The sequence below is a fragment of the Artemia franciscana genome, chromosome 14 (genome assembly GCF_032884065.1).
Source record: "Artemia franciscana chromosome 14, ASM3288406v1, whole genome shotgun sequence".
NCBI classification, from domain to species: Eukaryota; Metazoa; Arthropoda; class Branchiopoda; order Anostraca; family Artemiidae; genus Artemia; species Artemia franciscana.
In genome coordinates this window covers 5,730,084-5,757,375 of record NC_088876.1, presented here as the reverse complement: position 1 = coordinate 5,757,375, position 27,292 = coordinate 5,730,084, and the positions used below count along the sequence as shown (strand labels likewise).

At 36.9% G+C, this 27,292-nt stretch overlaps 1 protein-coding gene across 1 annotated transcript in view; it reads left to right on the top strand.

The window, feature by feature from the left end:
- LOC136035225 (ADAMTS-like protein 5) overlaps positions 1–27,292 on the top strand; it is a 263,978-nt gene that overhangs the window by 181,622 nt on the left and 55,064 nt on the right. Inside the window, exons 6-7 of the mRNA XM_065716844.1 lie at positions 6,056–6,198; positions 23,839–24,007. Of these exons, the coding sequence (XP_065572916.1) occupies positions 6,169–6,198; positions 23,839–24,007 (199 nt within the window). The 5' untranslated portion in view covers positions 6,056–6,168. The remainder of the gene's footprint in view (positions 1–6,055; positions 6,199–23,838; positions 24,008–27,292) is intronic.

Sequence of the window (27,292 nt, the reverse complement as noted above, 5' to 3'; positions counted from 1 at the left end):
TGATTGAACAGCTTTAGCTAAGGTCATATCCTTGTATCGGAATGAATAAATAAGAAAAACAAGTTTTTCAACTGAAAGTAACGATCAACATCTAAACGTAAAACAAACAGAAATTATTACTTGCATGGGGGGTCACCCCATTCTTAATACCTAGCTCTTTACAATCGAATTCTAAAAAAAACTTAGTGTAAAGAGTGGGATATCGAGGAGGGGGCAACCCTCTCGAATACCAAATAATTTCTATTCGTTTTAAGTTTTGATGTTGATCCTTACTTTCTGTTGAAAAAACTTGTTATTTTTTAATTTAATTTCTGATCATTTTTAAATATTGCCAGGAAATATGGCTCCCCTTCTATATCCAATTTCTTCCCCTAACGAAAAATCTCTAAATGTCACGAAAATCCTTCCCCTCCCCTCCTCAGGAGGAAAATTCCCCTAAACAGTTCCATTCTAGCTAAACATTCCTCCAAGAAAATTTCTTGTGGACGATTCCGGCTGAAAATTTTCTTAGAACACTGTCATATAGACCCCCCTTCGTGGAAAATTATTCCAGAAAATATTCCCCCATCCCCTATTAGAATGTTGCCTCCCACAGAAAATTCCCTCATAAGAATTTATTCCGTGGAAAACTTCTTGACGATTTAATTCATGGAAAATTTTCTTATGGACGATTTTGGCTGAAAAATTTCTTAGAACACTGTCATTTGGACCCCCTTCCATGGAAAATTCTTCCAGAAAATATTCCCCCACCCCCTATTAGAATGTTGCCCTCCCACAGAAAATTTCCTCGTAAGAATTTATTCCGAGGAATACCCCCCATGGAAAATTTTTTCCCATAGAAAATGCCCCTTCGCTCTTAGACAATTCCCCTTAAAATCTCCACATGTAAAATTGGGTCGGTAAAGAGAAAGTAAGACAAATAAAAAATATTTGCCTAGGAACTATGGAGAGTTCCCCCAGTGTAAAATTTTTCTTGAAAGGTTAACCCCTGGAAACTTCCCACCCCAAGGAAAGTTATCCCGGTAGAAATTATTTCAGGCAGAAAATTCACCCTCCCCTCCTGACTAATATCTGTGTATTTTCCATTAAAAAACATTATATGTAAATAATGGGCAAATTTCACGACTTGTAAACCTTTCCCCAGGGCTTTAGGGGTTTATCTTATCCCCAAAGGCATACTTGACTTTTAGCTCTGCTGAACGAAATGGCTATCTCAAAATTTTGATTAGATAACTTTGAGGAAAAAACGCGAATGGGTGTATGGCCAGGTACCCTCCAATCTTTTTGACCCCTTAAAAAAGACCTTAGAACATTTTATTTCCGACCGAAGGAGCCCTTTTCAAACATTCTAGGACTATTGGTTTATCAAATATGGAGGTAGACCTCTCCCCGACCTTGAATTTGATGATGATTTAAGCATTGTAGATGAGAATATTAGCAACTTAAAAGAACTTTTAGTAGTTTTGTGAGTTCAGGGCACAAACATAGGTTTGGAAATGGACATGAAGAATAATAAGTAAAGATGAGAAGATGATGTTGGGTAACAAGAAGATCCATCAATCGGACAGCTTTACCTACTTAGGTATTATTAGTAAAGACGATGGGTACAGGGAAGATGTTAAAAGTAGAATAGCCAAGGTTCATCGTGTTTTTTCACTGTTAAAAAAAAGTTTAGAAGAATAGGAAGATAAGTCTGTGAACCAAGATTAGAATATTGGAAGCTACAGTAATGACTGTTAAGTATGTTTTTGAATCTTGGGTGCTTCGAAAAACGGAAAAGAATATGCTAGATGTTTTCAAGAGAAATTGCCTACAGAATGTAGAGAGAGAGAGAGAGAGAGAGAGAGAGAAGTTGATTATTAAATACAAGACAATACAAAATACAATTCAAATTTAAATTACAATACACTTATTACAATACTCTTAATTCCCCTCGAAAGGCTTTATGGCCAGGGATACAAGGGGGATAAGAAAAAAAATACAAGCAACAACTACAATATAAGAAATATATATATAAGGGGGATACAATGTAAGCAACAACTAGAAAAAAACAAACATAGAGAACATACCTGAGGCCTGGGAGTCAAGCACAGAGAAGACAACCACACACTACAAACAGAACACGGGGGACATCAACTCCTCAGAGGAAAAAAGAATGCTATTCTATTTTATTCTTTATTAAATGATCCTTAAGAAGACTTTTAAAAGTCCCAAACGAGTGGCATCTCTGTACTGAAGAAGGTAGTGAATTCCAGACCTGTTGACAAGCAATGAGGAAATTGAAATCTAAGCGAATAGTAGGGGTAGCCGGAATGTAGATATCATTCGAAGTACGAAGGCTATATGGAGCTAAATCAGAAATAAACATAGGAGTTTTCCGAAAGGATTTTTGAAGATTGCCGTTAAGCTGATGAAAGACAAAAGAAGCACAAGAAATAATGTAAATAGACCATATACTTAAGAGCGGTACTGGTGAGGAACGGTTGGTGTCCATAACCAGACGCCGTGCTTTATTATACATGACAGAAAGTGACCGCAGCATAGACGGAAAAGTAAACATCCATACAATGGGGCAATAATGTATGTCTAAGTTTTCGAATGATACCCAAACTCTGTGAGACCTTAGTCCTAATCATGGCTATATGGTTTCTTAAGTAAAGATTCTCATCAAGTAGGATACCAAGAAACCGGACCACCCGATTCTCTGGTCTACACAAGGAGTCTTGTGACACCTGAAGATGTATAAGCTGAGGGAAAGCTATTCCAATTTGAGAAAAAATTAGAAAATGCGACTTACCAACATTCAAGACCAAGTAATTCGCATTAAACCATAAAATAGCTCTCTCGAATAATACCTCAAGATTACACTTGATATCACATTCCGTCTTCCCAATGGTCCCAAGAGTGGTAGCATTAGCAAAAGCAACAAGAAAATCTTCGTTAGAAGTAGTATTGGAACACAACCGAGCATCAGGGTGACACAGCTTGCAGCATGCCAGAGGCCTGGTGTTTTTTACCGCCGAAGTCAGATTATTAACATAAATCAGAAATAAAATGGAACCAAGAACAGGTCCCTGAAGGACGCCATTATATACTTCAGAAGGGCTCCGGAAAAGCGGATCAATTGAAATAAGCTTACCAGAAAGATATGAATCAAACCAAGAAAAAGCGTTTGATCTTATACCAATATGCGCTAGTTTACAAAGAAGAATCCAATGAGTCAAGGAATCAAAAGCTTTGCGAACATCCAAAAATAAAGCTGCCGGGATATGACCAGAATCTATTGCCGAATGAATGAAATTCCAGAAAGCTGCACAAGCCTGCTCCGTAGAGTGACTCGCTCGGAATCCAAACTGGAAATCATGCAAAATTCTTTTGCATCCGGAAAACTAAGAAGCCTGGAGAGCATAGCCTTCTCAAAAGTTTTGCTTAAAAATTGAGCTACCTAAAATTCAGAAACAGAATTCAAGACGATCGACTTTAAACATGAGGGTCCAAGATAGGTTCTAAAATCGCAACGAGAAGTTGCAGAGCTTGCAGAATACGAAAAAGAGAAAAATTATACGAAAAATATGGTTCCCTTCTACCTTCTAAGGCTATATTGAGATAAAGGTTAAGACTGCTAGGACACACTGACTGTCCTTGTCGGCAAGGACAGTGTAAGACTGACTGTCCTTGTCGGCAAACCGTCAAGGGCCTAAGGAAAAGGAATTCATCCCTGAATAGGGTGAAGGATATCGTAAAGAAAGATTTTAGGGAATTTGAAACTTCTTGGGAGGGACTAGAGAGGGAGGACTTGAATAGATTCGGATGGAGGAGGAGCGTGCATAGCTGTGTTGGTCTGAGGCGGATGGTACTGCAGTGAGTCTTTAGTAGTAGTAGTAGTAGTAGTCGTATTTTAGAAATTGATGTTGAAATAAAATAGTCTTCTATTAGAAATTCTATTTGAAATCTATTTTAGGGGTATCCATACCCCAAAGGGGTAAAAAGTAATGCTTTTAACTAATTAACAGCTATTTGAAAAAAAGTATTTTTTATTTTCCGTGTTTTATTTTTATGTAATTTATGTGCACTGGTGCTTTAGGCTGTGACGGCGAAAAAAAACAACATCAGAATTCCAAAGTGACTATTTTTTCTTGCAACGAGCGTGTCAAATATGCGAAGATGTTGAAACATTAGAGTTTCAATATATCTTTCGAACATTCACCGTCGTTTGTTTAAAAGTTCCCTAAGCTAAAAGGTCAAGGGAATGTAATCATTCCTGACTTGAAAAATTGCTTTGACCCTGCTAATGGCAGGTTGTTCTCAGCTTGCTAAGATGGGAATAGCACAATCTAGTAGTTCTTACATATATTTATCAGCTATAAAGGTATATACAATTTCAAATGTTACAAATTCTCATTTAGAATGAAAAGTACAATATGTAATGGTTTTTCTTAGCTTGTTTATAATGTATAGAGAATTTTGTAATAGAAAATTCACGATTCTAATGAAGGTAACGAACATCTGTAACTTCTTGTATTTTTGCCATTATACGAAATTCAAGTTGGGTGGGGGGGGGGGGGTTGTTCTAAGGACGGATATTGAAAAAATTGGGCTCCCTGATTTGTTTTTCATCCTTCCGCCTCTGTAATTACTGCAAATCTCGACATTCTGCAGCGTCAGTTGCTCTTTGCTCTCATCCACCTGGATCTGTCCCTGCTTATAGGTACGTGTAATTTTTCGAAAGAGTTGTTTCAAGATAGGGCAGTGATATATTCCAATGGCCCGTTTATTTACTCTTAGGCATAATATATTTAAGCATAATATCATCCAAGGCAAATTGTTTAAAAGCTTTAAACAAAGAGTTTTCAAAGAAAAGTAAAGACCCATATTAAAACAAATTCCCATAATAATTCCAACTCATAGCGACCACAAACTACTATTAAAGAATAAATGAAACCCAAAACAAACACAAATTAAATAAACAGTCATAGTAAACATTTAGATAACAGATACTAATATAAATGAATAAATAAATCTTGGAACGAGCAAAAATTAAGTTGAATGTTCAAGTCAAACTTAGTACGAACAAAAATCACTACAAACAGGAGCCTGACTGCTAATCCCTTCCCATTCCCCATCCTCTAACCGTAAATGTCTAAAGCCTATTGTGTCATTGGTGTTTTACTGAAAACTGTATGGGTTTTGAACAGTCCTTGGAAAAAAAGCAATAAAAACAAGCTAAATATCCTTTTTGATATATAATAATATTAATTGCTGAAAGCTCAGTAGTTCAAGATTTTGTTTCGTTGTAATTTTATTCTTATTTTTCAATGTTGTAAATATATAAGAAAATATTTGTGATAAAAAATTTTTCAGTTCACAACGTTAAAGAATCAAACAAATTTAAAATGAACAAAACTTCTTATTTCAAATAAGCTTACAAATTATTTTTTTTTCTAACCTTTATCTTACCCTGCTGTGGCAACTCAGCCCCATCCCCCTTAAAAAAGTGAAAAATTGAAAGAAATACAAAATAAAAGTAAATGTGGTACTACAGAAGTAAAGAAGATGCTTTTTGAATAAATAAAAATTTCTGACGCCCATAAAATAAAATACGCACATAAAATAGATAACTTAAATAGAAAAGCCCTGAAGAACAGATTCTATGAGACACCATTATTAAAATTGAATCTGTGCTGGAGTATAAACCGGACATACATATGGCTAGGACGACAAATGGTATATTATCAAGGTCGTATCAAGGAGGGTATTGATTGGGATTCCCCCTCCCTCCCACCAAAATTTCTATCGGACTTCTAAAAAACAACTAAAGTGCATATAAACAAGTTTTTAATGCTTTTTTTACCCCCTCTCCCCATAAGCGAAATATCCCCTTCCCGGACAAAAATTTTGTCTACGGCATTGTGTATTATTTTCTACTTACATTTTGGGTTTACACGATGCAAGCACAGTAATACATTGAAAATAATTGAAAATAACTTTTATTTAAAAATTTCTATTTAAAATGTAGTTTAAATTTTAGCTAATTTATTTATTCATTCCCTTTTAGGTAGTAATCAGTGTGAGCTTGCTTGTCTTGCTGAGGGAAAGAATTTTTACTACTCTTTTGGAAAAGCTGCTGATGGCATTACTTGTAGTCTGAATAATGGAAACACAATTGAAATGGGTGTTTGTGTCAACGGAAGATGCTCGGTAATACAATTAATTGTAATTTTATTTATATCTAATTTAATTTTATTATGCTCAGTAATAATTTAGGTTAGTATTTGTATGTTATTCAATATGTTCAAACTGTGCTTTCTTTTAAACTTCATTCGATTTATTTAAATCTAATATTTAGGAGCGTCTTGCTGTTGATTTTAATTCACAGTGCTTAGTTAGAGTGGTAGTTAGGTGACACTCTGAAAGTTCTTCGTAGACAGTCACTTTTTCTGTGGAAATTTTGAATGAACTGACCACAACAATCTAATAGCTCCTTTTGGAGAGGAGGTTTATGACTACTTTTGCTAAAAATGAAGGTCTTTTACGTTTGATATACAAGTCTTCCACTGTCGAACAGTTTGCTATTGAGAACATTTTAAAAATTTGACTTCTCAGTCGTTGTTTTTTTTTTACCAGTGCTGTATCTAGGATTTTTTTATACGGGAGAGGGAGGTATTATAGGGGGAGGAATTTTTTGTTAAGAGAAGGGTAAGGGTTTGCTATAAGAATGAGTTTACATCCCTTGGACGATAAGAGTTATTTTTTTTTTGCTTCCATTTTTTGAGACTAATATACGAGTTTGACATTTTTTATTATTTTTTTAAAACGATTTTTTTGACTTGCATTTTGTGACCAATCTACGAGTCGGAGTATGTTTTTGGTGAGGGGAGGCTCAAACCTGATACTTCCCCTAAAAGGCCCTGTTGTTCGTAATAAATAAATTGATAGTAGGAAAAACTAACGTTAACAAAGAAGATGTTGATGAGTTAATCCAACCTTACCTCAAATCTTTATCGAATGATTATCCTTCGGAAATTGTGAAATGCCGCAATGAAAGTGAGGAAGAGGAAACCGATAAAACGAAAAAACTTTGACAATAAGATAATGAATGAAGATTTCATGTATCTTGATGATTTTTTGACTGTCATGGAAGAATGTGATCCCAACGAAGAGCAACTATCTCAAGTATGTAGGGAAAAATATAAAATGTTACAGAAACGTTTACCAAAAATTGAAAAAATGCGTTCAATAAATTCTCTTCAAGTATTTAAAGAAAACACCTGAAAAAAATACCTAAATGTCCCTCGTTAATTTGATTATCTTTTATGATTAAATATTTTAAAATAGGCTCTTTAGTAAATTTGCTTTTACCTCCCTTTACTTTTGAAGATTTGGGAATTCAAACACACTTTAAGAACAAATATGTTCCAAAGTTGAGGCCTGCGTGTATAAGGTTCAGTCCATGGATTGATGATGTCAGAAATGCTGTAATAAAATCCAGCAATTTCATTTTTTTGTTTTATAACTTAGTTTATTCTGTTATGCTCAATAATATTTTTGGTTGATAATTTAATTTTTATGTGAAAACTTCCAAACTATAATTTCATTCACATTTTATTCATTTTAAAAAAATCAAGTATCTAGCAATGTCGTAAAATGCCTTGTTGAAGGTTTTTAGTTAGAGTGGTAGTAGGGTGGCACTTAAAAAACTTCTATTTAGACGAAGTTAAACTTTCTGTGAACATATAGAACGAAATGAGTACAACAATCCAGTAGCTCTTATTCAGAAAGAGGTTTCTGGCTATACTCGGAAGTTTTAGTTGTACTGGGTGGCAGTCAGGTGGTATGGTGCTGTTTGGTGGTCTGGTGCTGCTATATTTTTTTTTACGAAAGTGCGACATTCATCATTCAATTGGATGGAATTTTTGAATCACAAGACAATTTAATTCCAAAGTAGGAGTATCTGTATCATTTTTCTTGAAATTTCTTGTTATAGTGCCTTTGACAGACGCATTGGGTAAATCAGAGACATTGTGACGTATCTCAAGAACCAAAAAACATATTGAAAAACAAAAAATAAAAATTCACCTAGTGTGTTTATTTTAAGGTGATGCACACTTTAACAAGAAAATTTCACATACCCCATATGAAACTGTCAACGATGATTTTCTGATTATTACCGTTCGAATTATCCTAACCCTTATTAAATAATTTTTTTTAATTGGTAAATGTTTGTAACTAGACATAATCTTTTTACAGGAAATCCTTTTTTTGTATATATTGATATACCAGATATGAAAACTAACTAAAAAGCCCGGCTGACTCAGATGATTGTGCATCAGACTACCAGTCTTGGGGCCATAGACGTGAGCTGTACGTTTTCTTTTTCTGTCGTTAAAAAGTGAAATAGTTGAGAATTACCTTGTTTCATCTCACGGCAGGCAGATTGAATAAAAACATTCAAGACCATTTTTTGGGACCGGAGGGGCTAGAGGGGAGAGTTGACTTTGAATTTTGTGCATGAGAGACAAAACTTTGTCTGACCCTATAAAAGAATACTGTTTTTGTCTATTCTATTCAATTTATCCAACGGGCTTTGCTGCTTGTGTGGTATATTTGATCTTGTCTAAATTCTGTTTTCAAGCGTCATGTCCGTTGATGACAACATTGTTCTTTTTTTGTGGCTAGCTGGTTTTTTTTCTGTTTTTTTTTTTTTTTTTTCAGTCTAAAAGAGCGCTTTTGTTACTTTGTCAGTCTCATAGCTTAGTGACATGACGATCTGTAATTACTGTAATGAACGCCTGCATCTTTCATATCTCGCCTGTGTGACAAAAAATTCGAAGAAAATAATATTTTTAGCAAATCTTCTTCATTGCATGAAGAACGTGTCATTTACTTTTTTTAGATTGTGCAAAAAGAAACGAAATGTTTGTCATGTGTTTTAACACTAAAGCTCGAGACAACCGAGTGAAATGAAGAATAGACCTTGACAAAGCTACATCATTTTAAAGATTACATATTAATGACGCTAATAGTAATTGTATGATATTTTAATACAAAAGGATTTTTCACTGTGTCATCAGGGCCGTTCCTAGGGTTGGTGGTGCCCGAAGGAAAATTAATTGCGGCTCCTCCCCCTTCTGACTTAAATATAAGCAAAAAAAACGAAAAAAATGAATCAAAATGAAGAATTGGACCAATGTGATCAATTTCCCAGTCGTGACACCCCTAAGGCACGGCGCCTGGGCAACTGCCCGGTTGCCCCCTCCCCCCTAGAAACGGCTATTTATGTCATCCTATGTGGAACATCTGGTAACATTTGCAACATATGCATGGAGTCAGACAGCTTCTTTGGAGTGGAATGGAATAAATTTATAGCAGTTAAAAGGATTTTAAAAACTGCACTCATTTGCCTAAAAGAGAGAAAGTTGTTCATAAAGCATATACATGCATGTTTTTAGACTAAGAGTAAGGGTTTTTTTGTGGATGAATGATGACACATTGCCAAAGATTGATGTTTTCGACCAACTGCCTAGGGCTAAACGAAAAGCAGGTCGTCGTCGGTTGGGGTGCGAGGATGTCGTAAGGAAATATTTAAGGTAAATGCGAACTTCATCGGAGGGTGTAAAGAGGGAGGCTTTGAATAGATTGGGATGAAGGGGAGAGTACGTAGCTTTTGACCTCAGGCGGCTTGATGCTGTGGCGAGTTGTTGGTAGTAATAGCAGTAGTAGTTTTTAATTTCCAGATCGTCTTAGGTAAGGCTGTGCAACCTGTATCAGGGTGTTTTCATCCCCATTTCAAAAGACATCTATTTTCAACACAACATGTTTGTGTATTGTCCAAACATCGTCTCATATTCTTTCCTAAATATTTAGCCTTTGGGCTATTGGTTAGTTCAAGAAAGTTTATTGAAAGAGGCTTAATTCTGAGTGACAGAGATCTCAACTTTCTTAAGAATTCTGTGAATCATTACTAAAAGTCCATGTTTACAAGAGAAAAAAAAATTATACTTGAAAAAATTCCAGAACCTGTGGAATGAGAGACAAATCAAAACAAACACGTCCTACATAAATATAAATAAATAGAGGTATGAATGAACGGCATTTGTCTTAGCCAAAGGTTAAATAATTACCAATAGGTTATTCTAGAAATTTTCCAGAGGAATTTTTCAAGCTCCACGAAAAAAGTAGCTCGATCCCATTTTTTATGAAAGAAAGGTTAAGATTGCTAGGCAAAGTTTTACGGATGAATGCTATTGGATTAAAGAAAATGTAGTGTTTGGCCATCCAACTTGAATCAAGCAACAACAGATCGTCGTTGATTGCAGCCGAACGAGGTAGAACATAGTTGATGTCTTTGATAAGAGATATCAAGCAAATTGGAATTTCGTGGGAGGATGTGAAAAGTCAAGTTTTGACTGGATTGGGCAGTCAGAACAGGCTCTGCAGCTGTTATGATCCAAGGCAGGGCTAGCGTTGCAATGAGCATTGGAAAATGTATTCTATACATTTGTATACATTATGCATTGTATTTGTATACCCAGCTGGATTGACTGTGAAGTTCGATCGAGATTAAACGTAGAATTGGGCAAGCTACAGGTGCCGTCAATAGATTGAAGCGTATTTGGAGAAGTAATAAATATTCAATGCGACTGAAGCTTCGACCCTTCAACAGTAATGTACTCTCAATTCTCCTTTACACAAGTGAATGTTGGACCCAGCTGGAAAAAAGGATCCTTACATTTGAAAATATGAGTCTCAGAAGAATCACGAATATAAGCTGGCAACAAAAAATTACAAATGCGTAAATACGCAGAAAAACAGTTTAACGCACAGTCATTGAGTTGCTGAAAAGAAAGTGGTAAACATACCTGGGGTATGTTCTTTGCATGAAAGAGAGTTGCCTTCCTCGAACAACTTATGAATGGAAGTCAGACGGTAGAAGAAAGCGAGGCCGCCCCAAAAATACATTGAGAGGAACATATGACCGAGATCTGAGGACGGCTGGGCTGGTACCTCACTACTACCTGAATGGGAAGATGTCATCACTGTAGCATCAATGGGGGACGAATGGAGAGGCTTTTTCAACGCCCTATGCACAACCAATGGCTCTGGAGGAACTAAGGTCTAAGGTTTAAATTGAAACCCCCTTTAATTGTTAGTTTATTTGCATTAAAAAAAATCGATTTGTGATGACCACAGTGTAATGCTGAAGTAAGTATGGGGTTAAATGTGTCATTATTTATCAACAAAATTTTGTAGATTAGTAACTAAGAAATAGAATAGTTATTGTTACTGACTCTATTTTCCCCGAAAAGTGGAAACTTTTGTTTATCTTGTTGATTTTTTTATCTTGTTGAGTTGATTTGTCGATTCACACTGAACGCATTTGCTTTTCTTTATTACTCCGTTCAATAGGACAAGGATAAGGTTTTGACTATGTTTCTAATTCGCTAGCAGTCATGATTAAAGCCCATTATTCATAATCTTTTCATTGGATTTTTGGAAGTTTTGGTGTCATTTTTTAGTGTAAAGGCATCCTAAGGCAATCGCTCCACCACATATGCTTTTTCTTGTTGCTGAACATTCTCTTTACCCTTCTGGCGTTAGGTCGAACCTTAGGATACCAGTTTCACTTAGAATCGTCGATAGGTATTAAAATTGTGCCTTGAAAGAAGAAGTGACACACGCAGCCCCTGGGACAATGGCTTCTAATTAATTGACCCGTTTTTCACAGTTACATTTGAGTAGAAAAGTTAGACGTCTTGCACTTCGTTAAGACCCGAATCATCTAGTGAATTTAAAACCTCAGGATTGGAGTTTAACATTTGGCCCATGACGCCTCCCCCTTCCTCTGCTACCAACTTTTAGCAGAAAGGGTTTTTCTTTGTTTAAATTAAAATCGTGTAATGACTTTCTAGCAGTATCTTTAGACAGTGGGAGAGGAGGCTCTTGGGAACTTGATGCAAGAATGAGATAATTCCCTTCTTGACGCAGAAACTAACTAAGTCCAAGTAATTGTATCATATTGTTTTTGTAGCACTTTATTTTCTAAGACAAGGATTGTTCTTCACTTACATTTCTAACTCATAGAAGGTCATGAATCAAGCGTATTAATGCAAACTTTTTCTTTTCCACTTAAAGTGACGGGTATAAAATAAACCACTCTGGCAGAGTCCACCAAAACAACAGCACCTGTTAATAAATGCACTTTAAGTGGTTTCGCATATATTCCTTTCTAATGTCAAGACATTAAGATCTCAAATTTAGAATTGCTCAGCTCCGAACATGCATCGATTCGTATGCTTAGTGGAAATGAAGACTGCTTATGTATTAGGTGCCCATAATAGACTCTGCCGTCTCTTGGGGATGTTTAAGACCTTTCGAGGGGGTGATGACTGTCCCCAAAATGTGTCATTGATCATGGTTTTAGAGATAGCTGCATCCTCGTAAAGAGCAAAAAACGAGTCTTGGTAACAAGAACCTTATTAACGCTTTTTGAAAAAAAAAAAAAAAACATCTAGTTAATTGTCCAGGAATGATAACTATTATTTCGGTTGATCTTAATAGTTATTAAATAAATAAAAAGGTTTTTTCTACTAAAAGTAAGGAGAAAAATTAAAATGAACAGAAATTTGTCCATACATATGGGGGGCTGCCCCTTCCTGAACCCTTGCTCTTTGCGCTAAAGTCTTAAAGTTCTTTAAACATATTTCTTGTTTAAAGTCAATGGCTTTTGTGTTTCAACAGTCTTTCTTGAAGAATTGTGACTAAGATCCAAGCCTTAGCATAAGGACCGGGGTTTAAGAAAGGGGCATCAGTCACATCTAAAGAATAGTTTCTGTTCGTTTTAAGTTTTAATGTTACTCCTTATTTTTGTTGAAAAACTTTGACCGTTTTTCAGTTCATGCCAGAAAATCCCCTTCCCTTCCTCCCCCCGCCTGCGATAAATTTTCACTGATAAATTCCCTGGAAACTGTTGACCCACCAAAATTCTCCCCGTTGAAAATTCATCCACGTAGAAAATTCTACCCCCCCCCAACAAAAACAGTGTATCTTTATAACAAATGCTATCCGTTAACCACGAGCAAATTGCGTAACTTAAACCCTTTTCCCATGGACTATTGGGGGGAGGGGGGAGATGTCACCCCCAAACGCATAGTTAATGGGATTTTTAATTCAACTATCAAGAATCAACTAGGTATACCAAATTTTGATCAGATTTATTTGGGGAAAATGGGGTGTTGGAGAGGGGCTAGTTGCCTTCTAGCCTTTTTAGTCCTTTAAAAAAAGCATTATAACTTTTTATCTCCGTTTAAATGAGTCATTTCCCGATTTTCTAAAACCGTTGGGTTGACGCCATCACCCCTGGAAAAAAACATGTAACCATGATCTTTCTTCTTGCAGAAATTGCCCGGCTCACTAGTAACCGAAATTCTAAAAAATGGAATTTTGATACCAATAGCTACATCGAAAGAATTGCATTTTTACGTTGATACTAAATATATAATTTTCATCAAGTTTAGTTTTACCCATCAAAAGTTATGAGCCTGAAAAAATTTGCCTTATTTTAGAAAATAGGGAGGAACACCCCCTAAAAGTCAAAGAACCTTAACGAAAATCACACCATGAGATTCAACGTATCAGAGAACCCTACTGTACAAGTTTCAAGCTCCTATCTAAAAAAAAGTGGAATTTTGTATTTATTGCCAGGAGATAGATAACGGATGCGTGTTTATTTGTTTTTTGTTGTTTTTTTTGGTTTTTTCTCTTCCCCAGGTTTTTTCTTTTCCCAGTTTTTTAATTTATTTTTTAAAGTAGAATTGTGAGAAAGACTCAAACTTTAGCGTAAAGAGCAAGGCATTGAGGAGGGGACAACTCTTTTCATAAATGGAATAATTTCTGTTCGTTTTAAGTTTTAATGTCACTCCTTACTTGCAGTTAAAAAACTTTTTTTTTCATTTAATAGCGTAAAGAACGAAGGTTGAAGAAATCCCTCTCATACACGGAATAATTTCTGTTCATGTTATGTTTCAAGGTTCCTCCTTACTTTCAGTTGAACAAACTTGTTTTTTTTTTAATTTAATCTCTTAATTGAAATTTATTATATACTCTTTGTTTATACACTACTCGGCTTAAATTATACAGTATGAATCGACAAACTTATGCTTTCAACAAAATATTCGGGATGTATTCTACGAAAGATAATCTCAATCTTGGATACCCCGACATACTCAGTTACCATTTTTAGTAGAAATATATATGAAAAATATTTATATAAATAAATTTGGTGTAATCTGGGTGCGACATTGCTTTTCCCAAGTTGCTGCAATAGCAACCAAAGAATAATACCAATTATAATGGATTCTCTATTGTCTACCGATTTCGATTTCCTGCTTTATGCGCTATAAAAGTAATTGATTATCTGTTCAACCCTCTTTCTAAAAATAATATTTCCTAATATGCTGTTGGCGCCCCAGCCCCTCGCCTTAGTGTCTGGATATATTCCTAGTATATTTACTAAATTCTTTTTTTCCTTTTAATAAATATTATGAACCAACTGCTGGCAAGGACATCGCCGTCCTAGCCGAGTCGGTTGGTGCGCTGGATTTGGGATTCTTTGTCTGAAAGGACGCGGGTTCGAATCCCAGTGTACCCAATTGTCCAGTTTGGGACGGGAGTCAGTGGCGTGACTCTGTAAGCTTAGCCAGAGTCGACCCAGCTTTAAATGGGTACCTGGAGAAATCTGGGGAAGGTAAACAGGAAGGGTGTGCGAAAGCACAGGATGGTTGGCCCCCAACCCCCCATTGCACTTCCTGGCTGAAGGGCCAAGAAACGGAGATCAGCACCGCTGGTAGGGACTGTAAAGTCTAATGCCGTATCCTTTACTGCTGGCAAGAAATTAGTACAAAAATAATAGAAACAGGAAAATCAGCAAAGTTCGGTGTGTAGCCCCGGGCTATATTTGAACATCAGGGTGGAGGGGGGCTGAGAAGCAATGGCTCCCGTAGCGAAGACTGTAATTAAAAAGTGTTTTGGTTGGGGAATCGGTGTAGTACTCTTTCTGATATAGCAAGAAAAGAAAAGGGATTTTGCATTAAGATTACGTGCAAGTTTATGTGCTATAAAATGAAAAATAATAATAAAAAGGAAAATAAACTGTACATCAAGCGAAAAGTCAGCTACTAACTTTTATTATCGGATTATCTTAAAACTATACAAGCCAAGAAGTTCAAATAAGTCAGAGAAAATATAATCTCACGCCATGATCGCAAATTTCATGATCAACATGCAAGAAAAACTTTATCCACGGGAAGTAAACTTCAGGCTAAAACACACAACGTTAGCAGAAGTTTTTGGACAAAATTTTCGACATACTTCCTTAAAAGAAAATCCCTTGGGGACGTTCGTAATCATCGATCACTCATTTAATTGAAACCACTAAAAGAAATAATGACAAAATAAGAGTGTATTTTACTATGAAATCTGTATTGCGTTATAGACTAATTAAAATGAACTAAAAGCAAAAAAAAGATAAATGAATTTTATATTGTACAATATTTGCAATCATTATCTTCTACAAAATATATAAGAGAGTATAATGTCACCTCATAACCATCCGCTCCAATGATTACAACACAAGGGCTGCTCCCACCTTCAAAAATCGTGTACACTAGGTGACGCTCCTCGCTTGGTAGAACGGCGCAAGGCTTGCCATGAAGTTTACATGGGTCGCGCCGAAAGGCACGATGTTGCGGAAGTCTACCACGCGTGGCAAAATAAGTCAAGCTCCAAAGATGTACACTAAGTGTAGGGAGTAAGCGTCCCCTTAATCATACGATTAAAAACATGCAGTAGAAATATTACCCATGCAATAGAGGGATCATGCTGGAAACGTGCGACTGTAAGTGAATACTGAGGTAGTTTGAGAAACAAAGTAATTTACGTTACCATGGTAATGGGAATTGTATCAGCAGTAGTTTTTATGGCACTTGATATTAACCAAGTGAAATGTAGCGATCGCAAATTCTGTCTCGGCTTTGCTAGTTTAGGCACTTCCAGATAAGCTAGGACGGTGAAATTTGGCAGGCGTATCAGGGACCAGACCAGATTAAATTAAAATAGTCGTTGTCCCGATTCGACCATCTGGGGGGAGTGGGGGGCACAGTTAATTCGGAAAAATTAAAAAAATCAATTATTTTAACTTACGAACGGGTGATCAGATCTTAATAAAATTTTATATTTAGAAGGATATCGTGTCTCAGAGCTGTTATTTTAAATCTCTATCGGACCCGGTGGCATTGGGGGGAGGTGGAGGGGGAAACCTAAAATCTTGGAAAGCGCTTAGAGTGGAGGGATCGAGATGAAACTTGGTGGGAAAAATAAGCACAAGTCCTAGATACGTTATTGACACAACCAGAACAGACCCGCTCTCTTTGGGAGAGATAGGGGGAGGGTTAATTCTGAAAAATTAGAAAAAAATGAGGTATTTTTAATTTACGGTGGAGTGATCGGATCCTAATGAAATTTCATATTTAGAAAGACCTCGTCACTCAGATCTCTTATTTTAGATCCCGACTGGATGCAGTGTCATTGGGGGGAGTTGGTGCGGGGGAACTCAAAATCTTGGAAAAGGCTTAGAGTGAAGAGATCAGGATGAAACTTGGTGGGAAGAATAAGCATAAGTCCAAGATACGTGGGTGACACAACCGGACCGGATCCACTCTCTTTGGAGGAGCGGGGGGGGTGTAATTCGGAAAAATAGAAAAAATGAGGTATTTGTAGCTTACGAAAGGATGATCAGATCTTAGTGAAATATGATATTTAGAAGAATTTTGTGCTTCAGAGATCTTATTCTAAATCCCGACCAGATCTGGCGACATTGGGAGAGTTGGAGGGGGAAACTGGAAGTCTTGGAAAACATGAAAATTGAGGTATTCTTATCTTACGAATGGGTGATCGGATCTTAATGAAACTTGATATATAGAAAGATTTTATGTCTCAGATATTCTATTTTCAATCCGGATCGGATCCAGGACCATAGGGGGCTGGAGGGGGAAATGGAAATCTTGGAAACCGGAAATCCTGGAAAACGCTAAGAGTGGAGAGATCAGGATGAAACTTGATGAGAAGAACAAGCACAAGTTCTAGATACGTGATTGACATAATTGGAACAGATCCGCTCTCTTGGGGGAGTTAGGGGGCGTTAATTCAGAGAAATTAGAAAAAATGAGGTATTTTTAACTTTTGAACGGGTGAACGGATCTAAATGAAATTTGATATTTAGAAGGAACTCATGTCTCAGAGCTCTTATTTTAAATCCCGGCCAGATCTGGTGATATTGGGGGAGGTTGGAGGGGAAAACCGGAAATATTAGAAAACGCTTAGATTGGAGAGATCGGGATGAACTTTGGTGGGTAGAATAAGCAAATGTCGTAGATACTACTACTACTACTAATAACTCACTGCAGCACCAAGCCGCCTGAGGCCAACACAGCTACGTGATTGACATAACCGGGCTGGATCCACTCTCTCTGGGGAAGTTAGAGGGGTCCAGTGCTTTGACGAGTTTGGTGCTGCTGGACGTGCTAGGACGATGAAAATTGGTAGGAGTGTCAGGGACCTGCATAAATTGACTTGATAAAGTCGTTTTCCCCAGTTCGACCATCTTGGGGGCAGAAGGGGGAGGAAAAATTAGAAAAAATGAGGTATTTTGAACTTATTGAGTGGGTGATTAATGAATTTTGATATTTAGAAGGACCTCGTGTCTCAGAGATCTTATTTTAAATCCCAATCGGCATTAAGCCTCGGATTTCCTTTTAAATCAATCCATTAATTCTTAGAATTTTGCTAGAGTTCATGCCATATGAGCTCTTGGCTCTTCCGGCCTCGTCACAAGTGCCATATGAGCTCTTAGCTCTTGTTTTTTGTTGTTTTTTTGCCTTCATTTTTTTTTCAACTGTTTGTGTCAACCCGAAATTTTTGAAAATGATGTGAAGCATTTTTCTTCAAGAAAGACAATTCCATCGTCTTTAAAAGATGTTCTCGAGATACACTGTTTCTGCTTGAAACTAAGTTTATTCTTTATTACTGGACACACAGGAATTTTTAACATTTCAAAATACACACAAACTCTACAACTCTAACTGGCAACTCCACTTAGAGATACAATAGGTACATGGGTAAACATTATAACGTAAAACCCCGAACACCTAGCTGTATTTCCATTCTGAGCGAAAATTAGAAATATTAAATTTTAAAGGAACGTGGACGTTCTTCCACGACCATGAAGGATCTAAATTAAAATATAGGAATTCGTTACTGAATATATAATAGCCCCTCTCAGTGGAAAAATAATTGATAAAAGTGACAAAGTCGAAATTGTGAAATATTTAAGCCGAAAAGTTGAAATGATCCAGATATTAACAACAAATTTCTTCTGCCTTTGGGACCATTCTTCCTTTAGTTGAAGGTTTTTTTGCAAATTTTGTTCTTAGTTTTAATTAATTAATGATTTGACTGATGTTGGGTGTTGTTGTTCGATTAGAATTCACTGTAATTGGCTTTTAAGACTCAAATTCTTGCTTCAAATTCTTGAAATATAAAAGGAATTATAGTTTTTTTTTTTTTTTGTATTGGACTGCAAATTTTCCCAAAAACCCACCAAAACCAAGGCTTATTCCTGAGTCAGCCAACCAGATATCCAACCAGGTTTGTGGATACTGATCTATTTCTAATTTTAGGAGAAATGACAAATAATTTTTTTTAATGATAATAAATTAAATGCTTGTTACAATGCCACTAATTCTTTTCACATGATTACTTTTGTTACTTTAAAACTGAGCCAAAACTTAATCAAAATTGTCTTTTTAATTTGAATTGTATCATGGTTGCAAAGTTAACTTTAACCTAGTAAAGAACGAATAGGTTGGAGAAAGAGCGTGCGTAGCTGTGTTGGCCTCAGGCGGCTTGGTGCTGCAGTGAGTTATTAGTAGTAGTAGTAGTAGTTACGCGAGAAGAAATTTAGTACGATTCAAGTTACATAATTTATTTTAGTGTAATGCAATCTAATGCGTTTAGTGTAATTGATGCAATTTATTTCAATTCGTGTAATGAGCGTAATTTTTGTATAATAATTTGAGTAGTGTTATTTGAGTAATGTAATGTAATCTCAAGTATTTTAATGTAATAAGTGCCCGAAAGTAGCTATTCAATAAATTCGTTTGTACATTGGGGACCGTAAAATTAACTTCTGTTTTCAAGTCTCGTGTTCTGTAGCTTTTAGATATACGCACAATTTACCGTGCATAATTTCAACCCACAAACATTTTTTATGAGGCCAAGTACAGGTTTAAACCAATTGACCTTTGGCCAATTAATGTTCATACATACATAAACGCAAATCCTTATAGAGTCAAAGACTTAATTAAGCATTATGCCATTTGTATTTTTAACTGACAATTGTATCTTTATTACCCTTAATTAAAAAATATATATTATATATATTTAACATAAAAAAACGGTTATCCTCAAATGATATGAAACAGCCGAGGAAAATAAGAGCCAACTTGAAAATGTTTCCTTATCTTCTTTCCCTTTTTATCCCTGTTTTTCCTTTTCTCCTCTCCCTTATTTCTTTTTCCTTATTCTCCCTCATTTAGCTTCACATATGTAATGTTCGAGATAGACAGGTACGCAGCTTTCTTCGAAGCATACGAACAACTTATAAGAGTGGAAACTGGCGCTGGAAAACCGGAAAGCTTATGAGGGGGAAGTAATGAGTTGGAACTGGAGCTGGAAAACTGGAAAACTCATGAGTGGAGACTGGCGCGGGAAAACTGGGAAATTTAGGACTGGAAACTTAATGAGTAGAAACGTAGTGCTACAGTCGAAAAGAAGCATCACCAACGCTATCTAGATTTTAGCTACATTTTTTTTACCCAAAACTGCCGATTCCTTGCCTTTCCATATAAAATGCAGGGGAAGGTAAAGGAAGCAGATTCTGTTGTCCAGTACTTTAACTTAGCTAAAGGCCTACCAGCTTAAATTCAAATAGCCTACTCAACCTACCATGATTTTCCCATACTAACCTAGGTCACTGCAACTGAAAGACCAAGATTGAGCCTCGGATTAAACCCTCTTTTGATGACGACTGCTGCGCGCCCAAGGACAAGACTTATGCATGCAAAACAACACCTTATATTTGGTTTCTGAAACGCCCGCACAGTTTCTCCAGCTTCCAAGACTGAGCAAGTGCTGAGAACTATGCAAGACTACCACCTTGAACTTCTGGCTCTGTCAGAGGTCTGATGGCTAGACTACAGATCAAATAAACTTGACAGAAATGCAATTATTGTCCAAACCAGAGCTGAGCAGAGACATGAATATGAAGTTTCCCTTATGATGGCAAATAAAACCTCTCAAGCACTTCTGCAGTGGACGCTAATATCATCCAGAATCCTGAAAGCTCGCTTCATAAGCGCGCATACAAAACTGACAGTAGTAGTATGCTACGCATTTACCAGTGAAGACTTCGACCAAGACGAATTCAACAGAGCACTCAACTCTGTAGCCAAAGACATACCACAACACCACATAACTTGTTTTCTTCGAGAGTTCAACACGAAAGCAACTCGGGGAGAGACCGATCGTTCCCTCCACAAGTCCTTAGTTTTGCATGAACTACGCCAGCAAAACGAAAACGGTAAACTACTGATTGACTTCGCACCCAACAACAACCTTATAATAGGGGGGACCGTACTTGCCCACCGGCAGGTACGCAAATATTCATGGAGAACCCACGATTGCCTTACCGGAAATCAGACTGGCCACTATCTCCGGAGCAAGAAGCGGAGATCCACCTTACTTTATATAATGTAACAGAGCTGATGCTGACTTAGTCCACAACCTAATGGCAGCAAAAGTCTGCCTTAAATTAAAAGCAACAAAAACGCCAAAAAGGGTACCTGAAACCCAGTCTTCGATTAAGAGAAACTGTGGATGAGAGAATTCAAGCAACCTCTAAGGTACAGATGCAAAATAGATTTGATTTCGTCTTTGCCAGATGATGCCGACACCAAACAAACTAGGAAAGCGTAAAGCTCTGTTTTAATGATGCCGTAAGTCACTATTGGCTACCATAAGAGTCCAAAGGACCAATGGCTGTCAGACAAAACATGGGCCCACATGGAGAAAAGGAAAAAAGTAAAAGCATCATTTACTCAAAAGAAAGTCCCTGACCGCCAGATCTTCAGAAGCGAAGAATATAGAACTTGGTTAAAGGAGTGAAAAAGAGTACCAGACAGGACCGGAGAAATTTGATTGAGCCGAAACCAGCGCAAGCAGAAGAAGCAGTGGAGAAAGATGACTCAAGAGCTGTATATAAAATCACAAATGCGATAATTGGCAAGAATTCTTCTATTCAGCATGGACCGGTAAAAGACCCCTCGGGCATCCTGATAGGCAAGCAGTCTATGGTGAACGAAGTCCAGGTTAGCCAACTTGCAAAGCTGTTAAATAGACTTGCACTAGACAGCCCCCCGGATATTCTATTAGCAACTTTTTCTATTAGCAACTTTTCTATTAGCCGTCATCCACCGAAATTGCAACAGCAGCAAAAAAGCTAAAAAATAGAAAGTCACCTGGTGGAGACTGAATTTCCGTCGAAATGATAAAAAAGTCGTTATCACGTGCCTGACTTTTTGAACAGCTTTACTTGCAGCAATCAGGGCTGCAGCCAAAGTACCTTCTGACTAGAACACAGTACTTTTGCGAGGATCTTCAAGAAAGGGGACGCAATCCTCACAAGCAGCTGGTCCGGAATCTGCCTGTTTTCTATACCCAGTAAATTGCTCTCACAAATTTTACTGCAGAAGATCAGCTCGACAATTACCTCCGTCACCATAAACGTTGATTCAGACCGAATCGTTCTTGTGCAGACCTGATATTTAATTTACAGTCACTGATAGAAAAACACTGAGAGTGGCAATCAAATATCTATATGGTATTCATCAACTTTGAGAAGATATTCGACTCAGTGGACTGCCACAGTCTCTGGGAGATCCTACTGCACCACGGAATCCTGAAAAATATAGTTTTGCTGATCATTGCTCTCTCTCTCTCTGAAAACAATGAGTGCTGTGTAAAGACACCATGTGGTCAAACGCATTTCTTCCACATCCTGTCAGGAATTAAACAAGGGTGTGTTTTGTTGTCACTATCTTTGTAATTGACTACATAATTTGAAGTACCATCACAGACGGCATCCAGCTGAATCCTAAAGTACCCCTGAGAGATATAGGCTTTCTTGAAAACATCGCCATACTAGAACCATGCAAGCAACGACTTCAAGAACTCTTCAGAGAGACTGTCAGGGAGATGGGAACTGTATGGAACGGAAGTTTCATGCCAGTTCTGCTTTTCGTTGCCGAAACCCGGCATTTGAACCAGGAACAAGACAGGAGAATTCTTGCTTTCAAGAACCCAGGTCTCAGAAGAAGTTGTATGAAAACAAGAAAGGAATAATAAATGAAAAGATAAAAATCAAATAGGTGAAAAACAGTGTCAACGTTCACTGGCAGCAGAGGATAATCATCCAAAATCATCCGTAATGAAACAGATCAGCATCGTGTGACAGATATGATAAGAGCTCGTCGATGGAGATACCTTGACAACGTACTAAGTATGGACAATCCCCGGCTAACGAATGCAGCGCTCCACTGGCAATTACTGGGTACACATCTCAGTGTAGTCGATTTTGTACTTTTGGAGATTCATACCTTTCGTAATCTTATTTTATCCTTAATCTTCTGTAATCTTTTAATCCGCAATCTTAAGTCGTCAAGGTTCCAACTGTTTGGGTCACTTTTGTTCCCCCTGTAGTTAAAGTTAGCGCATATTTGTAGCTACTATATTTACACAAAATATTAAATACCTGACAGTGAGAAAACTCAACAGAGTCGGGAACAAAAAGCACTTAACACATAAATATAACTAAATTATTTCCATACTATAACTAAATTATTTCTTAGTGAAAAACTCATCACTCGGTTTTAATTAGCGGCTGACGGACACCTTTTTTAGAGTTAAATAACATTTCTACGGGAGGTTGTTTGTGTACACGCACAATTTCATTGGAAAGTCAATGTATCAAACAGTTCGTTGCAACAAACTGTAAGTAGAGATCGGCCGGTAACAATAATAACCGAAACTCTTAAAAAAAGGATTTAGATAAAAAGATATAAATCAAGATAACACGGATTATGTTTTGATTTAGTTCGATATCCCCCTCAACATTCCCTAAAAGTCCCACCTTAATGCCCCAAGCCTTTTTGGATACCCAGGATCCAACATGCCCCCTTTCGCAATAACAAACCCTATGTGGGTAATTTGCGTGGCTTACAGTCCTTGTTCCAGGGTCTTTGGATGGCGTGTCCTCGACGGAGGCAGAGTTATTGACCTTTTTACTATTTTGAACAAAATGGCTATCTCAAAATTTTGACCTGATGTCTTTGATGAAGGGCAATAAATAGGGCAAGGGAGGATGGTTGTCCTCCGAATAAATTTGAACCTTAATATAGAATGCTAGAGCTTTCATTTCCCAATCGAATGACCGAAGTTTCTATAACCACAGTCCTTGTGATATAGTCCCGAAAAAAATTAATACAGTTAAGCCGTATCGCTCTTTACTTTGGCAGCACTGCCCATTATAAGGCTAATGCCATTTTCTATCAGTGACAGGTTAGTGACATGGATTAATAATGGCTACTTTAGAAAAATACTGAAACATTGTTTTATATATATCTCTATCGTTTTGATCTATTTTTTTTAGTAATTCCGTATTTTTTCTAGCGAATAGGCTGTGATGGGAAAATAAACTCTGGAATAACTGTAGATATGTGTGGTATATGCGGGGGGAACAATTCAACATGCACCAAAGTTGCAGCAGTTGTGTTTACCGATGTGCCAGTAAGTGACAGTCCAGTTGGTGGTGTGGTAGCTCCCAAACAGCCACCATCACGTAAGTAGTATTGTGTTTTGCGAATAGAAGGTCTAAAATTAAACCCCCGAAAGAAATAGAATTTACTTTCCAAAAATATTGTGATTTTTGGGTAGATATATCTAGATCCCATTAGAGTTTAAGAGACAGGGTGAATACACTACTCGTTATTTTTTCTATGCTCTTTCTAGATAACAATTATTTCAGACGCAAATCCAAGTTCTTTGATATCAAAGTTAGAATTTTTTAAGGATTGAGATCGGATGTCCAACCATCAGGATATCTAATAGATCGGATATCTAATAGGGGACAGGGGGTATTTTTTCAGAGACTATACTTGAAATTCAGGAACTCTTCTGACAAAAAAAATTATTTTGGCAATTTTGCGGGATCTGGCCAAACCTCAGGTCTCAGCAAGGTTAAGGTACAGGATTTTAAGACAAATATTTAGTAGTTCAAATCGCCGTAAAGAAGCACTATGGAATTCTGAAAATTACTTTAAAACATTCTAAAATACATATTTAGATCAATCCTAAAACAATATTGCTGGCCTAATTTTCACTGAACCTTCATATAAAAATAAAACGAGCTTTGGGGAAGGAGGGGGAGGTAGAAATTGATATGAGAGAAATTAAGCGAGCAAAACAGGTTATAATTTCTACGAAGCGTTGAACAAAAAATAAAAATAAAATTTTATTTTTAATTTTAAAAGAACTCCGAAAATTTTGGTACCACGTCCGCGAGCCTTTCTCAACGGAAAAAAGAGCGAAAAAAAACTAAGTGAGAGACGAAAACTTTTTTTTAACATAACACAAAAACAAAACGAAAACTAAACACTCGAAAAAAACAACAACAAATGAGTAAAAAAGTAAGTACAACCCACATTATAAACAACTTCCAGCCCTGATGGTACTACGTAAGAATAAAACCAAAACGCGTGAAACAATGGGTCGCTCTCCTCTCAACATTCAGTGGATAAATTGAATCTATTACAAGTGAAGATTATATTTATTTGAAAAAACCTAAAAAGGTCACAAAACCCCAGGTCCATCACCCCCAACTAGATTTCACAGGTTAATAAACATTCTCATTAGTTATAAATTAAACGTATTTTTTTATTTGCTAGTTTAGCTGCAGTCAGTTGACTTTTGCCAGCTTTGACCTCATCCCGACTTTCGCTTGCAGGGTTGTCACTTGTTCCAGGACAATTATGTAAATCACTACTGGTTGAAGATTTTACCTGCTCCTTAATTAAAGTATTATAAATTGGATTTATTCTAAAATCCCCTTCATCTCTATTAATTCTAATACCCCCATAGATAGTTTTTTAATTTCAATAATTTCTCAAAAACTTTGCAAACTTCACTGCTTTGTTTAAATCAACACCCATTTTTCTCACTTATTTCTTCGTAAATCTCTCTAATCCCTTGAATCTCGGAATATTTTTGGTCTACTCAATTTTATTGGCACTGGGTGGTGATGGTAATGGTATCACTCACTGCTACATTCTTTTTTCTACGTAGTATAGATATCACATTCATATACCGGCACAAAGGGAGAAAATGCGAGGCAGGGTATCATGGGCCTTGCCAGAAAATTTTTGAGGGATGGGGGGGGGGGTGACAAGTGAGAAGTTGTTTGTACGGTGAGAAGGAGCTGTGTCTTCACCGATTTTAAATGTTAATCTTCTGCCTCTTGCTTTTTACCCTAAAGTTTGACTTTTTCTCCTTTGAGAGATGTGGCTCCCTACTTTCCATTGAAAAACTGATTCTTTTTTTTTAAACATACCAGGAAATTCCCCCCTCACTTCGTCGAGGGGAGGCGAATTGCTTCCGCGGGAAAACCCCCTGTTGAAAATTTCCTTTGAGTAAAATCCCTTCCCGCTGAAGATTCCGCCGCAAATTTTCTCCTAACAATTCCTCCTAGAAAATTCTCCTTACATGTATTTTAAAACAACAGTTGTATTGTTTTTCAAATCATGCCGGAAATCCCCCCACACCTCCATGGAAAACTCCCCCAACCCCCACTTAAAGTCCCCACTAAAATTTCTGTACTATTTCCCAATAACAAATACTATTTGTAAATAATTAGTAAATTGAATAACATACTACCCTTCTCCACCCTCCGTGAAGAAATTCCCCGGAAACTTCACCCCACAGAAAATTTTCCTCGGGGAAAATACCCTCCTCCCCGCAGGAAATTTTCTCCCTAAAAATTTTCTTATATTTAGCAAAAAAAATACTATATGTAAATAATGGGCGAATTGAATAACTTTCATCTCCTTCCCCAGGGGTTGTGGAGGTTTTGTCATCCCAAATACATGGCTATTGGACCTTTCAGCTCTGCTGAATTAAATAGCTATATCAAAACTGTGATCGGGTATCTTTTGGGTAAAAGAGGCACTGGATGGGGCTAGGTATCCTCTAATCTTTTTGGTTATTTATAAAGGGCACTAGGACTTTTTATTTCTGTTGAAATAAGCCCTCTCCTGGTCTGCTAGGGGCAGTGGCTTGAAACATTATGGAAAAAATAAAAACATAAATTAAGTCGCATCTGTCATCTTTCTTCTGGCAAAAAATACAAATTCCACATTTTTGTAGATAGAAGTTTGAAACCATTACAGCAGGATTTTCTGTTATGCTGAATCTGATAGTCTGATTTTTATTCAGATCCTTTGAATTTTGAAGAACTTGCTTGCTAGATCTTCATCTTCAGATTGTGTTTTCTTTTTTTCTTTTTTTGGGAGATTTTTTTTAATCTCTTTCTTAAGAACCCGTCGGTTTAGGGTACGGTTTCTGGGCGTCAATGGTGGGGGTATGATAAGGCACCTTACAACATGAATTTAAATTAAGGAGGAATTTTTTTGAACTGCTCCTACCCCTTCCCTACTAAAAAAAAAATCGTTTAATTTTAGTTTTGCGACTAATTAAATAGGGAATGGTCCTACAGGGCTTTCGTGTGATAAATCTATCTATCTATTTATTTTGAATATATAGCTAATCTGGTTGAAATTAGATGAATGAAAGAGTTTAAAGTAATTTAGGGCAGGAACAGATGCATGGGGTGGTAGGGAGTGACCCTCCCCCCAAGACTCTTTTGGCAACCTTATTTCGTTCTTTTTTCTTTTTTGAAAATAAACTTGTCAATTTGGTGTCCACCTCGAGTCACATTGGCACCCTTGGTCCAGTGCCCCCCAAGATTTTTTTCTATATCCGCCCCTGAATAAGTTACGGTAATGAGAGTCGTGGGCCAAGTTTGCTATCTTGAACTAGAGCCACTGTTGTAACAACAACTAAAAACTAATAA